The following is a 22,209-nucleotide window of genomic DNA, read 5'->3' as shown; positions in this document are numbered from 1 at the left end:
ACCATGTTGTTAGGTACTTTTAAAACAGACTACAACCAAAAGAAATTTTACCAACAAGTGTGTAGAAGGTTATACGTAATTGCCAGCTCCAAATATTACTTTTTAATCAACTTTTTATCCTTATGAAGGGGGGGGGGGGTTGAAATTATTAGTGCTTACGGCATTACATAAATCCCAGCATTGATATAATGATGAAGCCATTGAAAAAATTATATACTACACAACAAAAGACTGTACGATTTGGGCTCGGACAGCGATGGCTGCTGCATCTCCCCTTTCCCTGTTGTTTTCTCCTTCCATGTTGTCATCGATCATGTGGTAATCTTCATTATCGTCTGCTGCTGGCTGTCTGAATCTTTTACTAATGTTGAATAATGGTAAGTTCTTAATGGTAATTGGTAGTTTATTTAATGGTAAGTGGTATACCATATACCCAATGGTGTCTCAGTGGTATGTGTCTAATGGTATGATTAGTATGATGAATGGTATACCACACACCCAATGGTGTCTCAGTGGTATTCAATGGTGTCTCAGTGGTATGTGCTTGTAATGGTATGATTGGTATGATGAATGGTATACCATACACCCAATGGTGTCTCAGTGGTATACAATGGTGTCTCAGTGATATTCAATAGTGTTTCAGTAGTATGTGCCACTATAATGGTATGATTGGTATGGTGAATGGTATACCATATACTCAATGGTGTCTCAGTGATATCCATCACCATCCTCTCTTTTCCCCTTTGTTTCCTTTTCACTTTTTGTTTCTTGGTAGTAAAAATTGAACGGCAGAAATGTAGCTCCTCTATCGTACGGTATACTGTTTGTTTTTATTTTAAACTACGTTCTTCATATTTTTATTTTCAAAGTTTTATTCTATTTAATTTATAATCATTTTGCTTATTTATGGCCGCTTTTTATGAAGAGAACTATATCTGGAGTGTTCCAAAAAAATATTTGCAATTAATCCCAAGATGCAAATTTACAGGTTATATACATTAATTTTATCTAAAACATATCAATTTGGATTTTTTGATGGAAGAAACAATAAATCAGTTGCAAGTTTGCAATGAAAAGTATGACTTTCAATTGATTTTGGAGTGTGAAATTGATTTTCGTTCGATTGCAAGTTTCTTGCAATGCCCCATATTTTGCTCAAAATAAATTCACTGTTGGTTGTCTTGGTCCCCCAACCTCTATCAAATTCCCATCCGCAAACCCTGATATGGTCAGTCTGCAACGTCCAAATTTAGCCCCCTCCGAACCCATTTGTACGCTACTATAGCTGCTTCCAATCATGAATTATTCCTCTCTCTCTTTTTTACAAATGATATTTTCAAAATTCTAATTCTATTTTTAGGCCCTAATTATTCTTTCTCATGGACGGCGTTCATAAAGAGGAGAGCTATTCTATATAGGCCGGTCATTACTTGAGTGAAATGATTTATCCATATTGTCTTGCTCCCCCTACCCTATCAAAATTCCCTGCCGCCATACAGGGTATAGTACAATGTAACAGAAAAGAAATATACTGAATGAAATCTCAATTTCAATCAAAACAAAAGCAAATTAAAAGGGAAGAGGAATGAGTAAAAAATATATATATAAAGGGAAAAAACAAGAAAAGAAAAAGGCAAAGAAGAAAAGAAAGAAACAGAAAAGAAAAAAAAGACAACGAAAATAAAAAAGAAAGAAGAGAGAGAAAAGGAAAAATATGAAGGGATCGAAAACTTTCTGTCTTAGATTCCAAGATCCAAGGAAAATAGTGGCAAAAATTGATCTCACGCCATCATGGTTTCCATCCCAGAACCAATCGAGAGGAAAAAGAAGACACCCCTGATTTGGTTTAATTCACCCCCACCCATATCGGGATGTGTATTTATCTTGGCGAAGAAGTCCCCTCCCCCAGATTTGGTCATAATTTATCCCCCCCCCATATGCGTTGGCAAGCGGGGCCGCTTGGCTGCTTGCCAGGTAGCTCTATTATATACATGTTGTTCTCGCACGCACGCGCGCACGTCTAACCGCCAAGTGCAATATTTGAAAAAGAAAACTCGATCTACCGGTACTACCGTTTTGCTGTTGATAAGTCCGTCGATAATTCATCAAAAACTAAAGGAACACGGGTCAGATTCGGACAGCGACTTCAAAGTCATTTGTAGAAGGCTAAACAGTAAGTTCTATAACAATTTTCTTTGATTTATTTATCAAATTGTCTCAAAATGTTCGATGTCGTTGTACTGCCACGACCACTGCACTGCCACCGTCACTGCCCCGTTTGCGCTGGCCGCTGCTCTACAGGCTGGGACGTGGCTTTGACGATAGGAAGTGCTTATGGTTTATGCTTTGTATTTGCTGAGTTTAGCTCGGCGAGCATTGAATAGTAATTCGCTCATATTGCCTGATGTTTATTGTCAATGTTTTACAAAAACCATCTCTGAATACATTGAATTCAGGAATGAATGATTTGTTAATAATGTCAAGACTGTCAAAGTTTTAATTGTGATAATGTGAAATAGACCGTTACTGCACAACGTTAATTCACTAAAATTGAAAACTTGCCGACAAATATTGCTTTGAAATTAGGCATATAATTTGTTGTTGTTGTTAATAGATGTTGGTAAATGAGATAAAATGGAGGTGAAACATGGTAAGGGTCCTAAAGTTTAAAAAATGATAAAGGCTACGCAGACCTATAACTTAGCTACACTGTACACACCACTCATTGCACATACTATGAGGCCGTTCTCATTACGCTTTCTAAAACTAGTTTACTGGAAGCCAATTCAGGAAACCACTTTGGAAGATCGCTTTGCTAGCATTCCCACTTGATCACACGAAAGTGGTTTTCAAAATCACTTCACGTAAAGCGCTCTTGTTGCTATGGAAACGCTCTCAGTTGGGTGACACGTTTCGCGCGAAATTCGAAACCGCAGCATAGGCATTCTACACCTGTCGTGTGGAGTAGCGCGCTCAAAATGTGCGAAGATCGCTTCCCGAAGAACGGTTGTGTCCTCACTTATGCTAAAACCAGTTTAACGAGGCAAAGCGATCTTGAAAACTACATTGCGAGGTGGCTTTCCAAACTGGTTTGGAAGATCGCTTCCAAGACCGCTTTGACCGTTCTCACTACGCGTTAAACTAGTTTCCACCAAACTAGTTTCCAGTAAACTAGTTTTAGGAACGTAGTGAGAACAGCCTCTATTTCGATGGTAAAATGTGCACTTTGTGTATGGAACTGTGACTGGACGGAGTGACAAACGATTCCTATTCAATTTTTCTACAGAGGAATTATGCAGAGAAAACTGGCGCTAATGCAGTTTTGCACCGGCCGATTACCAGCATACCTCATCACCAAAACTTGTTCCCAAATGTCATGAAAGGTCCCTCAGTAACATTTTGATGTTAATATACCCACCGCTTTTCAAAATATTGGGAATGACTGTATTTAGTCTGCGATCTCGACGTCGTTGATCTAATCCGTAGACATGACTTCGCCAATCGCTCGGATTCGCTGTAATATTTATATGGACTGAAGTTAGCAACCAAATCATGCTAACATGTGGCGAACAAACTGCCAGCATGCCGCATGCGAATATTTTGATCGCATAACTTCGGTCCATATCAACATGACGGCGAATCCAAGCGATCCGCAATATTTTGAAAAGTGGTGGGCATATTGTGCATTGATCTCAAAATGTGTAGACAATTCTGGTGGGGAGTTTTGCTCGAAGTTGCATGCACAACGAACAATTGTCCATAGACTGTGTACAACGGATAGATCGTCTCCGCATAGCGATTCGAAGACCGCTGATTGGTCAATCGCGCAGATCACGTCATGACCACGTGGTCCCAAAAATAATTCCTTTGGACTGCGTGCGGAAGTATCGATAGCGATATCCGGTCACGTTGTGTACGCGGTAAATGGTCTTGGTTTGTGATCGGATCGCTCCGGTATCGATCGAAAATTATCGAAACTCTGCAATTTCATGCATATTCACGCGACGCTCCGAAACCCGGAAGCCAATTGACTTTGTGCACGTTGCGATAGACTCTACAAAAGGGGGACACTTGTGTAAGAAAGCCACATTTTTATCAAACACATCGACTATTGCTCTCAAGGTGGGGGCACAGGTCAAATGTGCCCACTTGGATCTGCTTCTGCGATTATCAATACCATATCATCGATTACCCTCCTTTTGAAAATTGCTGCTCTAGAAATTTGATTTCAGATGACATAGCTTTAACTGAAATAAAGTATGCACAGTTATAATACAACCTTGTCTGAACTGCGCTGAATACTATCACATTTCCTTATTTTTATCCTGAATTCTTGGCTGGTAATCAGAGATCCATGAAAAATATCTTTGACATTAAAGTTCTAAGATCATTCTTTTTCTATTACTATATTAGTATTCTATTTTTGTTTGTATCTGCACATACATGCAGATTTTACAACACTCAAATTGATTTTATTTCATTTTCAAAGTTTGGACGACAGATACACTGGATGATAAGGTAGATGGTCCAGCCTTATCTGGGAATGACACGACGGGCGTTGAACACAGAAAACGTGCCGTGTACAAGAAGCAATTGGAGTTTATGAAAGTTAGGTGTGTAAGAATTTTCTTCAGTAGAAAAAATTGCAAAGCTTCATGAGATAAAACAGATTGTATTCCTGCAGTGGCATAGCTGAAAAAAACCATTGTCAGGAATGGTAAAAAAATCCTGAGAAAGGACAAATGTCATCCCTATTTAGAGGAGCACACGTCTTTTCTGACACCCCCCCCCCAGAAAAAAAAATCAGTATGTTGGCTGAGGAGGGAAGGGTGGACACTTTGTCCCCAGGTATTCATTTGTTGTGGTATTTGTCATCATTGGGGCAACCTCCCATTAGATATAAAAAAATACTATAAAAAATGGAGTGAAAGTATATTTCAAAGACATGTCCACCCTAACAAAAAAGTGGATTTGATTAAAAAGAGAAAAATCAAACATAAAAATCGGATGAAAAATAAGAAGGGTATGACATTTTTAAGTTTCGCTCAATTTCACTTAATAGTTACATGCACTTCCAAGTCGGTATGCAAATGAGGGAACTGATGACATCACTCATTCACTTTTCTTTGTTTTTTAAATATGAAATATTATAATTTTCTCCTCATTATCCTATGAAATAAAGTTTTATTTTTATTTTTTTATTGCCAAATCTGTAAAACTTGAAATATTGTACAATTCAAACAATGAAAACCAAAACAAAAAGTGAGGGACATCATCGATTCCCTCATATGCATGTGGGTAAATTGTGTATATAACTATTTTGTGAAAAATAGGCGAAATTTCAAAATGTCATAACTTTCTTATTTTGCATCCGATTTTGATGAAATATTTTGCATGATGCTTGCCTGATTTTCTCTGTTGATTCCAAAAAAAACTTTTCTGTGGTGGACTTGACCTTTAATGTGAAGATATGCATTGCTGGAAATAATGATATGATACTTGGGACATATCATACACACATGTATGAAAATATGAAATAATGATTTCATTTTAAACAAAAAGCCTAACAAATATTCCTGACGATCATGTGTACATTGGGTTAATTTTTACCAAAATGTTGTTAAATTCAAATTCAATAACTTTGTTATCAGATTTTAATGAAATTTTCAGCATGATCCTTTTCTGATTCATTCTCTCCCTACCAAAATCTCCCCTTTTCTCATGCTTTCTTTCTATGGTCCCCTTCATTCTCCTCATAACTATGTTATATGTAAAATGTAACTGGTCGTCCAACCAATTTGATTGAAGGGCTAGAGGTACTCGAGACTGAAAGCTATGTGATATAATTCAAAGTGTACATTAGACAAACAAAAAACACTGAAAATTTCATCAAAATTTGTTGAGGATTAACGAAGTTTTGACGAATTGAAGTTGTTATTTTTTGGTAAAACTGTTCTCTGCAAGTCCTCATGAATATACAAGATCACAATTTATATATTTTTTGTAATATATGAATTTAGATTTTGTCCAAGCTCGGTTGTAAAAAATTACGATTGACTACTGATTTACTGTGTAAGGCAATAATCATATTATATCTCACACATAGTTGAGCTATTCATTTGATTCAACACAACAAAAATAGACGGAAAAGAAATAAGTGGGTATCTTTTATATATCATTTTCTATATATTTTGCAAAAATAGTCTCTGTTTTTCTTCTGTTTTTTAATTTCCAAATTGAATAATTTTCTTTCCCTATTTTCATTATATTTTCTTTCTATGTGTGATATATTATTTATTTCTTAATGTATCATTATTGTATTTATGATAAACTTTTGGCGTGTTTCTACAGTAAATCATTAAAAACAGTTTATCTTTTCCGGACTCAATAACCTTATCATTCTTAAACCAACCTGTTTCTACAGACTTAATAATCTGATTAATTTGCATTTCGCGGCGCAAATACGGCGGAAATCGGAAAATTCAACCTATAACCTCACATTGCATTTTGGTATGTCAAAAATTGCATCTCGTTAGGAAAATTTTCAAAATTCATGGTAGATCTCACTCATTGTAGCAGGTACACATGTTTCGCGATCAGCTGGCGAGATAAAAAACGGCCAGAATATATGTATACTGTGAGATCGCACTTCTTGGTTCAAGCACTTAAGCCAGACACGTATGCTATTTTGCCCCGTGTTTTTACAGAAAAGTTAAACGGATTAACATGGCAATAACCACCTCTCAGAGAGATGGTTATGAGAAACCGTATTTTGCGCGATGCAATTTATCAATAAATCGCATCACGTCTGTTTCTACAGGAAAGTTATCCGGGATTCTGGATACTTAGGCGGGTAATACCTTTTAACAATTCTATGTAGAAACATGCAATTGATATATCCTTTTAGGTGAAAAGAAAAAAGAGACCAATTTGGGAGTACTATTTTCCCCCTTTTGGGGATATTTCATTTCTTCTAGGTGTGGTACCCTTTATTCAATTGGCCATGTGAAGGCTATCACACATTTTGAGTTTAATCTTCAAAATTTGGTGTTCATTAGTTTGTTGTCCAAACTCTGTCTTACATGTAAATTTGTTTATAGGAAGATTAACATAATATTTATGTGGAGTGCAATCATTGATCTCTTGTGGAGTCGCACAGTCACATGTATTCATAATATGGTGCTTTTATGCCATACCTGTCAATACTCTTTTGTACTTGAACTTATTAGTAAAAAAATGTTTATTAATGTCGTTGAAAGCAATTACACACAACAGATTTAACATCAAGTTTATTGTATTACAAGTATCAGGTTTGTATGCAGAACAGTGGTTTTGCCAAGTACTCAATCCATGTAAAAAGCAATATGAGAGAACAGGTTTATTCTTGAAAATGTTAGTCTTCATTTGTTGTGTTTTTCAATCAAACTCTGTCTTGATGCATGTTTATTTTTAGATAACAAGATTGACAGAGTATAGATATCAACGAGTAGCTAAGTCATATATATTAATAACTTATGTGCTTTAATTATAAAGTCTATACTTGTGAATACTCTGTGCCATTTATGCTGTACTTAAACTTCTTATAATAAAAACATTTTATTGACGTTCTTGAAAAAAGTAACTGTTTTCATTTTTTTTTCTTGTGTATACTTATTCCATTATTAAGCCTACCACTAACCCCAGAGATATGCTGTTCACCATTGGTCTACCATTCACTGTACTTTATTGGCCTACTATACATTGCACATCGTTGTTCTACTGTCTACCATTCAGTGTAAACCATTGGTCTACCATTGAATTTACACTTGTGGTCTATAGTGTATGACCAATGGTGTTATTTGAATGGTTGACTAATGGTATAGTGTGTATGACAGTGTTGTATGGTAAATGGTAGGTCAATGGTGTACGGTGTATGGTAAGCCAATGGTGTATGGTAAGCCTATGGTGTACGGTGAATAGTAGTTCAATGGTGTATGGTAGGCCAATGGTGTACTGTAAATGGTAGGTCAATGGTATACAGTGTATGGTAGAATGGTGTAAAGTGAATGGTCAATCAATGGTGAACGGTGTGTGGTGTACGACGAATGGTAGTTGAATGGTGTATGGTGAGCGGTGAATGGTACACGAATGGTGTACTTTGAATGGTGTATGGTGAATGGTGTACAGTGAATGGTACGCGAATGGTGTACGACGAATGGTAGTTGAATGGTGTATGGTGAGCAGTGAATGGTACACGAATGGTGTACAGTGAATGGTGTACAATGAATGGTACGTGGATGGTGAATGGTACACGAATGGTGAATGGTACATGGTGAATGGTGTAAGGTAATTGGTAGGCCAATGGTGTCCAGTGAATGGTGGCTGAATGGTAAATGGTAGGCCAGTGAATGGTGGCTGAATGGTGAATGGTGGTCAATGGTAAACCTGTCTATAGTGGCCATATGGTAGATCAATGGTGAATGGTGTTTGATCAATGGTATATGAATGGTAAATGGTGCTCTTGAATATGGTAATAGTAACGTCCGAATTATTTAAATTAGTTTGAATGGTATACCATTGAGGCTTGAATGGTATACCATTGGTGTATGGTGGGTGCTGTGCGAATGGTATTCCAGTGGTATATCAATGGTGTATGATAAATGGTAGTCAATGGTATACCATTCAATTTTTTTTATAAGGGTGATGCTGCAGGCCCTATTTGGTCGAATTTGTAGGCCATGGCCGAGCAGACATCTAAATTTATTTTTCAGTTGTCCATTCACTTGTTCGATGATCGATCTCGTCTTGCATTGTGCACTGTGGAATAAGTAGATAATGTATGATAATCAAAAGAATTTCATTTTGAGCAAAAAGATATTTAAAGACAAATTGAAGTGTATCTTTTAAAGGCAATCTGTATGGACAAAAATATTCAAGATAGCTTTGTGATGAGAAAAAAAGAAATTAGGAAAACATTTGGTTGGAAAAGAAGCCACAAACGCTATCAATATTTTGGCATTCTAAGACTACGAAGGCTTATGATTAGCGGATATATCTCAAAGCAAAAAATATCATTGTTAGTTGATACATGAAGTATAGAAAACATTACAGAGTACATGTCTAGTCGTAAATTTTCCAGGATTTCTTGTAATCACACACGAGTCTGCCAAAACTGTTAAATATAAGAATTACTTTCACTAAAAGACGGTTGTTGACTTGAGAAGGTAGACTTATGCAGACACAATTGATATACGATATGTTGCATGATCTATCATAAATTGAGTGTTGACTGTTACGTGTAGCATTTATTACATGGTACAGAAAGCGCTTATTCAAGCGATTTCAAAATTTTTCTTTTTTTACATGGAAAAGTTGAATTGCTCACTTGTTGTAGGCTTGTTCCTCTGGTGTCTGTGGATTAAGGATGGGGGTCATTAAACATGTCATCAAGGGATAACCAGAGTCACCGAGGATGGTCCCTTTCAGTTCTCCATTATTGTACTTGCGGTACAGTCTGCTATTCTGTTAACAAATTAATAGATGAATAAATCAAATTTACTAAGATATCTCAGCTTTATGGGATGCTTTTCTAACAATTAGGTTCGCATAATCTTGTGAAAATATTGGATTTTCCTTCTCATAATGCTTTTTTTAACAAGGATTTGTTATGTTTTGCATGGGATCTATGATCATTTGCAAAGTGGCAATTCAAGTCCACAGCAATTTATCTAGTAAGTACAAGAATACAATTGTACAAATCTAAATGCAAATGATGCTGATTGTTTTACCCCCAAAGAATAATTATTACTGTGGTGATAACTGATAAAGGTCTGCAAGCGTAGACTATACTATGTTATTTCATGTGACTACTACCAAGGAGCTGGCTCCTACAAAGATGGTCACAGTGATGTTGTTGCAGCTAACCTAATATGTCTCTTGTATATATATATATGTTCCAAATAACTGACTTCTAGTATGTTGTTTGCCTCCAACATGAGTCGGTAATAATTACCTGAAGAATTCTGGAGTCGTGGGTACTCCCCGGCCATCTCGCAACGACATTTATTATCTGGAATTTTGCGTTGCAAGCCAATTGGACATTGATGGAAGACCTGCCCTTCCTGTTGGTGTAAACGTATTCGTTGAGGCCTAATGGGCAGCCATGTAGGCACACGTGCGTGCCATCAACAGCCCCTACCACTCTCGGGAATCCTGCGATTCTATAGAAATCCTGAAATTCGGCGGCTGTTTCGGTATCAGTCCTCGGTAACTTGATCAACTGTCAAATAACACATACATGATAAAGAAAACAAAAAGAATATTTAACATTATTTAGTGGAATTAAAGATAAGTCTCTTTTATTGCACTGTTATGCTGAGAAAAAATTATTACACTTGTATATACTTTTGTTATTGGAATGTAGAAATAAATTAAATCAAATCAATATTTCCCTTGTTTATGTGAGTATGATAATCCACAAAGAAAGGGATGAATGATGTTGTATGAGCAGTGAAAATACAGCTTGGAAAGTCGGTGAGCTCAGAGGCAATGAGAAGAGAAGTAGCAACAACCCTAAAAAAAAAATTCTAAAATGATTTTCTTCAAGCAAGATAAAAGGGGGCAACAATTTGAGGCAATGTTTACAACAAAGTGGGCAATCAAACTTAATGTTTGTATGTATTAAATTTGGGATGCCTTTGAAATTGTCTGCCCCATATCCAAACAGGTACCATGAGCATAAAAATTATAGTAAATTGGTGTCTGAATCCCACCATACCAAGTACACCAATTTAATTTCTGTAAGGTATTGAGATTACATTTGGTAAAAGACAGTATTTCATGGCTTTTCATAGCTTTTAGAATTAAGTGGGGGTTTTTTTTTTTTGGGGGGGGGGGGTGGCTGACAATAAAAAGGTTGCAATAAGATTGTCATTTTATATTTTTTAAAAATGTTCTTGATAAAGTGGGGTGTAAATGCTCTCACCTGAATCATGAAAGGTTATAAATAATCACATGACTACTGCATAAGCTGGCATTAATTATAGGCCTTGATTATGATTGAGGCAGAGATGTTTGTTCAAAGTCTGTATAAAGCTCATATATTCATTTTCATTTAATTAATAATTCTTATTTCATCATTAATTACTATCATTATTATTACCATCATTATTATTACCATTAATGTTATAATCATCTTTATTATCTATTTATTCAAATTTAACCAGGCCCATTCTTATAAAGATGGCCCAAATATACTACAAATGATTAATGTAATTATTTTCGTACTGCATAACAGTATATAAATTAAGGTTACTAATTAGTAATAGGAGAAGGTATTGCACTGGGGTTTAGGGTGATAGTCTAATAGACATAGTGCATGTGCCTGTTTTATTACTATAGTCAGGGGCAGCAAAACAGTTTTCAAAGTAGGAGGGATAAGCCAAAAGGGGAGGGGGGCTGACCATGCCTAAAAATCACAATTGTATGATCATTTTTGCATTTTTGTACATGGTTTTGGAAAAAGTGGGGGCTGAAGCCCCCCCCCCCCCCCGTTCTGCGGTCGCTTATTGTTTCATGCTTTGGTGAATTACCTAAAAATAATAAAAAAAAACATTTTAGGCTATTTTGAAAATAAATCAATTTTCATTTTCTTTTTATGGTAGATAAATAAAGAAATTTGCCAAGAGATTGGTTAGATACTATGAGTATTCTAGGCATGAATGAAACTAGCATGATTTCAAAATATTTTGATTGAAGTAAAATTCCTAATAATTTAATTTAGATTTTAGTTGGAACACTTAAATTGATTTTAAGAGACCAAAGCAGGGCGAGCACAATCGATAAGCTAGCTCCTATCTTCAACGATAATAACAAACGGAAGTTGGATGTTGACTCAAAATTTTCAACCCCACTTCATCAAAAAGGGTTGGCTTTAGAAGTTATAATCAATAGAAGTACAAAAAAAGGAGAACCATTTAATGGTGAGTATATCAAGTCAAACATTATCGACATGCATATTGGCATTCATATCTTAGTTTACGGTAATAAATACATCCAGTTGTTCCGAATATCACTAGCAGAATTTCAGGAGCGCTCACCACTCATGCTAAACCGCATCCCGCGGTAAAGCCCCGGCCGTGCCTGCCCGCTCGCTCTGCACCGTCGGGCCGGTTGGATTACGGCTATCGGATAGGCGTTTAACTCTAAGTAATAATATCCATTCACGTTTTTTAAAAGTTTCGTGCATTATCATCTTCACTAACTAGACTCTATTGAGTCTTTGCCGATCTATGACATGTGAATCTAGAATTCCCTCATTTATTTCTGCATTTCACTTTTCAGTTGACAAACTCTGAAACATACAATTTTAAACATGCTAAAAGTGATCATGATGATGAAAATAGAAAAGTAAAGAATAATTACCTGGCTCTTGTGACCACACAAGGCTTGAGAGACCCTGTGGATTATCCTAGACACGGTGCTGCGGTGAATGCCATGGATATTTGCATCACTTTCCAAGACCGATCCGGTTGCGAAGAAATTAAGGCTTATCAAAACTTGTAGTGTGGGGTGGATTGCCTTGTTGCGTTCCGTTGTTGGTGCGATTTGATTGGTGAGTAGATTGACTAGGAAGAAAATTGCCTCGCGACCGAACCGGTATCTCTTAACTAACTGCGTCTCAGAAAGAGTCGAGGGGCTGGTCCCTATTCGTTATCACTCGGCCAGGATGTGGCTGCACTTCCTCAGCTTCTGCTAATAGTATGGCTGCCATGTTGTTGCTATGGATTTACTGCAACTTGCGTATGATCGAGGAGAGTTGCGCTTGATAGATGCGTTAGAAATCAAACGCATCTCTTTTCTGCAACAGAGTTGCGATCTAACGCAAAGTTGCGTAAGATTCAGGGGACTTGCGTTTGATTTTTGGAGTTGCGTTTAAACGCAACTCTTTCTGCAACGGGCCCCTGAGTTGGTAACCCCTGTGTGGTGAAATAATGTGGGTAATGTTTGGCTTGTTTCCTCTTTTTGGGGGATACACTTTAACTTAGTCTAAGGCCCGAATTCACAAAGGTGGTTTGAAAACCCATGGTCGAGTCAGCGGTTTATGCAGATTTCCTTTAAAAATTGTGCTTTATGTAACGCGCATCGGGCGCGTGTATGAAAAATGTCCAATCCTAATGGGCGCTTTTGTCACAGTGCGCCAAATTGCCGTGGTTATCAACGCTATTTCATTAATGAGTCCACTGTTTTTATGGTTTCACTTCGTAATTCCAAAGGTTCGTAATTCCGAAGGTTCTTTATTCCGGAGGTTCGTAATTCTGAAACACGTAAATTGCCTCTACCTCGATGTTCGTTTATCCGAAAACGTAAGATGGTTCGTTAATCAGAACATTTGTGGCGTTATTCCGCATGTTTGATAACCCGCATGGATGAACCTTTGGAATTACGAACATTCGGAAAACAGATCCTTCGGAATAACCGAACCTTCGGAATTATGGATTTATGCGGTTTTTATTCATGAGTCCGTTCTTCAAACAGTGGACTCATGAATAAATATCGCATAAATCCATAATTCCGTGGTAACAGGTAACAGTCGTCGATTTGGCGCACTGTGACAAAAGCGTGCATCAGCATTGGACATGTTTTATACGGTTACACTTCGTAATTCCGAAGGTTCGTGATTCCGAAACACGTAAATTGCTTATACCTCGATGTTCGTTAATCCGAAAACGAAAAAGGGTTCGTTAATCCGAATATTTGTGGCGTTATTCCGAAAGGTGAATAATGTTCGTTGTTTCGAAGGTTCGATACTCCGTTAACGAAATAAGGTTCGTTGTTCCGAAGGTTCGTTAATCCAAATACGGAATGAGGTTCGTAATTCCGAAGGTTCCTTAATCCGAAAACGAAATAAGGTGCGTTGTTCCGAAGGTTCGTTAATCCGAAAACGAAATAAGGTGCGTTGTTCCGAAGGTTCGTTAATCCGAAAACGGAATAAGGTTCGTTAATCCGAAAAGGAAATAAGGTTCGTATTTCTGAAAATGAAATTAATTCATTTTGGTAACAAGAACGGTGTTGTCCTTGCAAGAACAAAATAACGACAAGCAGGAACAGGGCTTTCAGTTCTTTTATCTTTACTGAGGAGAAATCAAGCTCATCCTGACGCAGCAGGTCCCATTATAAATTGAACAGAGTTTTGTTCTGAATCATTTTACTACCAAGCACATCGCCTGGCTCATAACCAAGCATGGAGCTCGATTATGCTCGACAATTCTGGAGGGAGGTTGCCAGGCCGTAAAATGTAATCACCTTTTAAAACTAGTTAACCCTAATTCTCCCGGGGGGCATAATGGCCCCCCCCCCCAAACAATTTTCGCGATATATCTGCTGCGCGAATTTTTTTCACCTCGCAGCTCACTGACTTTTTACATTCAAGTCTCGCGCAAATTTTGAGACCAAATTTGTGACGCCCGGGTACGCAGTTACGACATTACACAACATTATGCAAGTGCATGTCAGACCCAAAATTGCTCATAAACGTGATTTCATGTCCAAATCCAATGCAAATTGCGTATTTAGCCAAAATTCATAAATGTATCATTATTTCTACTTTTACTGATTAAACTTAATTAATTTTGCCTTGTTTATGATCAGAATTATGTCTGGAACACTTTCCATTGAAAAAAACAATAAAAAACAAAAAGTAAAAAAACAAAGAAATACATAAGAAATTCATAAAACAATAAAATACATAAGAAATTCATTTCCAAACTAAAGTTTTTTTGAATTATGATTGTTAAGAATGCTACAAGAAAAATTTACAAAAAATTAGCATTCTAGGAGCTTTATTTAGTGAATTAGAGCAAAAAGTACGATTTATGCATAAATTAGCATAATTAATTCATATAAAATAAAATGTCATTATTTTGGAAAATTTTACCATACAGCCTTGTAGATTACATCGCCTACTACGAGCGTGCAAATTTTTGCGTCGCTCGCGCGATCGGCGGCAGAGATCTTAAGGGGGGGGGGCATAATGCCCCCCCCCCCCCCCCCGGGAACGACAAGAATCAAAATACCCCGGGAGATTTAGGGTTAAAGTAATGAAATAAATCTTTTTAACAACAACTATGGTGATTGTGACTACTACTTATACCCGAACAGTGAAGAACAATTTCAGATAAACATCTTGCATAATCATACAGTTGTAAACATTGTTATTTCTCAGCAAATAGTGCTTAGATACATTTTAAAGAAAATACCGACATAATCGATTACAAACGATTACTGAATTTCCCTATGCAACTATATACATGGATCAAAAATTATTATACGCCCTTCACCGTTCCAAAAACATGTTGAACATTAAATAAATCCTTTATTTCGTTACAATATTAAGGTTTCAGTTTTTGCGAGCAAACACCTATTCTTAAATCAATACATACATCGTTATTTTATCATTGCATGATATCTTGTTATCTTGCAAGGAAAACACCGTTCTTGTTACAAAAATTAATCAATATCATTTTCGGAAATACAAACCTTCTTTACTTTTCGAATTAACAAACCTTATTTCGTTTTCGGATTAACGAACCTTCGGAATTACGAATCTTCGGAATAACGAAGCTTCGGAATTACGAATGTATGCGGAATATTCATTAGGTTGGCTCATCCAAGTATGAAATAATGAATAAAAAATATGATTTTATGTAATAACATAAGAAAACGGAATGTGGGGATGTGACATCATCAGCCCACCTAAAGAATATTCATGACGAATCTTTTTCACAAAATATTACTAAATTTTAAATTTCAATAACTTTATGATTTGTTATTCGATTTTGATTAACTCTTACTATGCCAGGTCCAATATCACTCTAGTGCCAGGGATATTCGAGGAATCCTAAATTGACCGAAACGTAAGCAAAGACTGATTTTAAAACGGTAATAACTCTTTACCCGTACGTTGTATAATGAAAACTTCTACACATGAAATGATGCATGGTTCATGGACTTTATGATCATGTTATGACCTTTCAAATTTGCGTTTGGAAAAATTGAGAAAAGATGAAATATTTTACATCTTTTTTTTCAATAAGTAAAACCTAGAAAATTATGATTTCATGAACATTTCAAAGAGTAAATAACCCAAGGAATTGTAGAGATACCAAGAAATTAAGTAGATGAAATGAAAGTTCAATGTTTACTCTTTCAAATGACGTATCTATTGATGTAACTGAACAAACAAAAATGTGAAAAATAATGTTCTTTTGAATGAAATACTATTTTGCTATTCAAGTTATTTCCTCTGAAATACGAGAGGGTTTATACACACACAATTGAAACCGTCCTTTTCCAAAAAAGGGCATTGTCGTCGATCAAGTGACCAATCACAGCACAGCTGCGATCCCCACGCTAACACACACAATTATATATTAGAGCCATGTATCTTCACAACTGCAGCCAACCGTACCATTACATTTGTGTAGTCTTCAAAACAACAACCTTTAATTTTTTTTTGAATGCGCGGTATTCCGCAACAAAATTATTAGTGCAGAGAAAATGTTATGTCATTTCAATTCTTGTCAATCTTGTCGTAATGCAAAACATGCTATGGAAAAATCGTAACCTGGATACGATTTGTGGTGTGCGATGCACTCAACTATACACTGTTTTGGATAATGTAGGCGATTTCTATCCAGTGTCGGCAACAAACATTTGCGACCCAGTCAACTATCGTTCTATAGCATGAATCAGTGTAAAGTTTGGTCATATTTTGTCAGGGTCTATTCGTCGTACATACGCGCTTTCGTACTGTAACAAAGTTATAGCCAGTCACAAGGAGACAAAATATAGAAAACTAAAGATGATATATTGAAATACAGATAAAGAGGGATCGGACAGATTCAATACTAATACCCCTTTCATAAACCTATGCGGATAAATCAATAAAAATTGCGTTCATAAACTCCGAAAATAATCCGCATTATTTTTACGAGCGCCCGTCCTGAAAAAGGAGAACAGTGAATTATTTCAATCTGGACTGGACAAATCCAGACTTTGTCAAAATATTATGCCAAATTGTGTTTTTCTTAACAAATAAGAGGATAATAATATCTTTTCCTTTTCAGACATATCGAAAAGAATGAAAAAATATTTTATAACACATCATTCATGTAAAAAAGTGACATTTTAAATTTCAATCATTCACACTCAGTCGACTCATGAAGAATCATTCTAACAATTCACACTTGAAATTCAAACATCAAATAAATTGGGAAAGAACAGAGCTAAAGCAGTTAAAGATTTACGATTTATTTCACAAAACAAATCCAAAAGCGAACTTTACAATTATTCAATAATAAATACGATTGAATATCATTGAGCAAACAACATTGTTTGAAAACATGTATAAGCTTATACCTTGAAGGTGGTCAGATCAAATAAAAATGGGATAAGCTTATCCCTGTACAATACTCTGCAATGTACGAGTAATATAAATCAAATGGGATAAGCTTATACCTGTAGGGTACTCTGCGATATACGTGGTTATACAAATCAAATGGGATAAGCTTATACCAGTACGATACTCTGCAATGTACGAGTAATACAAATCAAATGGGATAAGCTTATCCCTGTATGATACTCTGCAATGTACACGTAATACATACCAAATGGGATAAGCTTATCCCTGTACAATACTCTGCAATGTACGAGTAATATAAATCAAATGGGATAAGCTTATCCCTGTACAATACTCTGCAATGTACGAGTAATATAAATCAAATGGGATAAGCTTATACCTGTAGGGTACTCTGCGATATACGTGGTTATACAAATCAAATGGGATAAGCTTATACCAGTACGATACTCTGCAATGTACGAGTAATACAAATCAAATGGGATAAGCTTATCCCTGTATGATACTCTGCAATGTACACGTAATACATACCAAATGGGATAAGCTTATACCTGTACGATAATCTGCAATGTACGAGTAATACAAATCAAATGGGATAAGCTTATCCCTGTAAAATACTCTGCAATGTACGAGTAATATAAATCAAATGGGATAAGCTTATCCCTGTACAATACTCTGCAATGTACGAGTAATATAAATCAAATGGGATAAGCTTATACCAGTACGATACTCTGCAATGTACGAGTAATACAAATCAAATGGGATAAGCTTATCCCTGTATGATACTCTGCAATGTACACGTAATACATACCAAATGGGATAAGCTTATACCTGTAGGGTACTCTGCGATATACGTGGTTATACAAATCAAATGGGATAAGCTTATACCAGTACGATACTCTGCAATGTACGAGTAATACAAATCAAATGGGATAAGCTTATCCCTGTATGATACTCTGGAATGTACAAGTAATACAAATCAAATGGGATAAGCTTATCCCTGTACAATACTCTGCAATGTACAAGTAATATAAATCAAATGGGATAAGCTTATACCTGTAGGGTACTCTGCGATATACGTGGTTATACAAATCAAATGGGATAAGCTTATACCAGTACGATACTCTGCAATGTACGAGTAATACAAATCAAATGGGATAAGCTTATCCCTGTATGATACTCTGCAATGTACACGTAATACATACCAAATGGGATAAGCTTATCCCTGTACAATACTCTGCAATGTACGAGTAATATAAATCAAATGGGATAAGCTTATACCTGTAGGGTACTCTGCGATATACGTGGTTATACAAATCAAATGGGATAAGCTTATACCAGTACGATACTCTGCAATGTACGAGTAATACAAATCAAATGGGATAAGCTTATCCCTGTATGATACTCTGCAATGTACACGTAATACATACCAAATGGGATAAGCTTATACCTGTAGGATACTCTGCAATGTATGAGGCAATACAAATCAAATGGGATAAGCTTATACCTGTAGGGTACTCTGCGATATACGTGGTTATACAAATCAAATGGGATAAGCTTATACCAGTACGATACTCTGCAATGTACGAGTAATACAAATCAAATGGGATAAGCTTATCCCTGTATGATACTCTGCAATGTACACGTAATACATACCAAATGGGATAAGCTTATACCTGTAGGGTACTCTGCGATATACGTGGTTATACAAATCGAATGGGATAAGCTTATACCAGTACGATACTCTGCAATGTACGAGTAATACAAATCAAATGGGATAAGCTTATCCCTGTATGATACTCTGGAATGTACAAGTAATACAAATCAAATGGGATAAGCTTAGGGAGCTTTTCAAAAGTCCATGCACCGTTCTTGATCGTTCTTCCCGCATCCGGTTTTTGCTTCGGCTTTCCCGCCCAACGTTCCCTTCTCTTCAAAGGAACGGCCGCCATCAAAGGCCCTTTGATGCCACCGTTCTTTTGTTCGTCTTTCCTGCAAGTCTTAATTTCTGTCGAAAGGCCGAAGAATCTATTCTAAATAGCTCCCTCTACGACCAAAACAAATGGGTGCCTTCATCATGTTCGTATTGACTGTCGGATCGAGAGTTCGCGTCACCTTTCTGAACTGTGGTTCGCATCTATAATGGAAGTTCGGGTGCATTCATAAAACCACGGTAGCTTAATCAAATATCACGCACATGTCATAAATCGTTACTGATCTTACGAATTTGTTGCAATAACCATGAAAACCTTTTTTTTTTGCAATTGGAAGAGAGTCAATTCATGATGTTTTAGGTGGGAAAATAAGATTCCACATATTTTCGTTTCGTAGGCCTAAGCCATTCGTAGAATTCACGTCGACTTAGAATATTAATTATTACTCGCATCTCAAACAAGTGTCGAGAGCCCCCCCCCCCCTCCAAAAAAAAGAAGGAAATAGAATGATAAAATAAATATGACCGGAACAGCTTGACACTATTAGGCATAGATAGATCAAAGATTTACAAAGATTTATTAGAAACTGTTTTAAATAGTTTCTTAAAATTTTTGACGGGCAACAATTTCCCCAGGATAACATATTGTCTCTTAATTGTCTCAGAGTTGTGTTCTCGCAGAATTCGTGATCAGGTGGGGGGGGGGGGGGTTAAAAACATGCGCGTGGACTGGATATTTACGAAATTGTGGTCGTATATTTGAATATTGTATGCCATGAATGAATCAGCATCCTCAAATTTCCGGTACCTTTCTACCCCCCCCCCCATTATGAGAGGCACAATTAAAATTTGTAATGCAAAATGCAGCCAAAACAGATCAGAGTGCCCCCCCCCCCTTGAAAGCGAACCTAATTTTTTCCCACTGTCATGGATCCGCCCCCGACCTTTAGACATTATGTTGTATAGACCCAATTCTTGGTTGGATTTACATTTACATAGGCCCCTCCCCCCCCTATTGGCGGAGCAAAAAAAAGGGAAAGAAAGAAAAAAAGAGGAGAAAAATAAGGGGTAAACATAAGAGGAGGAAGGCGAGTGAATAAGAGGAGGTGAAGACTTAGAAAATAACTTTAATAATCATTACGCTACTGGGACAACCAATTCAAAGAAATAAACAAATATCAACCTTGGGCGGCCGATCGGGGAAAATATGGGTGAAAAAAGAAATCACCCTCCCCCTATTGGCGGAGGCTGGATCCACCCCTGATTTAAATTTACATTTTATTCACACTATCGATTCCCTCTCGGGCATGAGTGTACAACATAAAAACATATAACAGACTAAAGTATAACTTCATTTAATTGGTTTAACGTATCAATAAACGTAATGTTCGGAATTAAAGATAAATACCAATTGTGGTAACGATCAGAAAATTAGTTCGATCAGAATCCAATGAATTTTACCAACGAAGTGTTTGTTTGTATAAATGAAAAATATTTGCCAAATAGCCCTGTGTAAGATATGTAGAGATATGTAGAGTGATATATAAGCATTAGATCATTACTCTAAAATAGATGGAACGTGATTATTTATTTATAACTAATATTAGTTAGTACACTTACTGGCCTAAAAGCCAAAGCAAATAGGGCCATGATATAAGCTTCTCCATCAAGAGAATTGAACATTATTGACCTTTCAGGATTGCTTGGCATTGATACTCATCGAACTGTTCTTAGTCATTGCCCAGGCCTATGATCATGAAAGAGCAAGATCACTCACCCGTATAGTAGAGAATCATTGACAATAGCATGCTCAGCGGGTTCGCCACAGAAAACAATGGGAGAGCTAGACGCTCGCAGTCTTAAATTCCGCATATCCGCTGTCGTGACTATTGTCGTAATTTCAATAGATAAACCTACTTCAAAAGACCGTTGGCCCGCCCGATGGGGAATCTTTTGTAATAATGTAGTGTATTAAAGTACGTGTATGCAGTAACTACCATCCCGACTTCTGTTATGCTATTTAAAAGATTTCTTTCACCATCATCGAGGAGCGATTAGCGTGTAAAATCGCATAAATTATCTCACATAACGGATCTTATGTTCATGATTACCAACATCACCCTAATCATTACCATTATCTTTCATATTTTTTAATGATATAAACTATGAAATTGATACTGGAGAACGATTGGAAATAGATAATGAATGAATGATGATGATAACAGTGATGATGATGGTGATAATTAGAACTTGAAGTGATATTAATGGACATGATAATACGAATAACATGAATAATAATATCAGTGATAATGTAAACATTAACAAGCGAAGATGATTGGTATATTTGCGGCAATGAACCATGTATAACTTGATACGCGTTTTTCCTTTATCATGTTTGTTATAAAAGGGTTTTCATATCATGATCCTGAAAGACATAGATTATATTTAGATTAAAAAGAAAGAGAATGGATAGCAATCTAATTATGGAAAAGATTTTGCGGGATGTCAAGTCCGATGCAGTATAAAAATTGATTGCATATCGAGGTCGATGCGATTTTTATATCAACGATATCATCCCCCAGAGTCTATAAAGTTATGAGTTTATGTGCATTTTTAGCAAAATTGACATTTGTAATACGAGATTATTCTAATTTTAGAGTGCTGTAACATCCGAACTGCATGGCATTCCTGCTACGTACGTTTTGAATTCATCGGACATTTCGATTTCTGGATGCATGTTATATCAGTTAAAGCGGTGTACGTCTGAATCATATTGATTGTCATTTGTGATAACGTTGATATACAAAAACAGAATTCATCAGGTTCTTTATCATTACACCAATGATATGAACTTATGCACATATAGGCCTACGTCTTTTGC

General features: G+C 36.4%; 1 protein-coding gene across 1 annotated transcript; it reads right to left on the bottom strand.

The window, feature by feature from the left end:
- Positions 1–216: 216 nt before the first annotated feature.
- LOC121406629 (putative nuclease HARBI1) lies at positions 217–15,242 on the bottom strand. The gene is made up of 6 exons (XM_041597635.1): positions 15,237–15,242; positions 12,403–12,651; positions 9,992–10,258; positions 9,365–9,501; positions 8,659–8,796; positions 217–361 (listed from the first exon to the last, which is right to left on the bottom strand). Exons 1-6 carry the CDS (start codon positions 15,240–15,242, stop codon positions 217–219), a joined length of 942 nt encoding a protein of 313 aa, XP_041453569.1.
- Positions 15,243–22,209: the final 6,967 nt, after the last annotated feature.

This window comes from Lytechinus variegatus, chromosome 1 (genome assembly GCF_018143015.1).
Source record: "Lytechinus variegatus isolate NC3 chromosome 1, Lvar_3.0, whole genome shotgun sequence".
NCBI classification, from domain to species: Eukaryota; Metazoa; Echinodermata; class Echinoidea; order Temnopleuroida; family Toxopneustidae; genus Lytechinus; species Lytechinus variegatus.
This window is presented reverse-complemented; position numbering and strand designations above follow the sequence as displayed.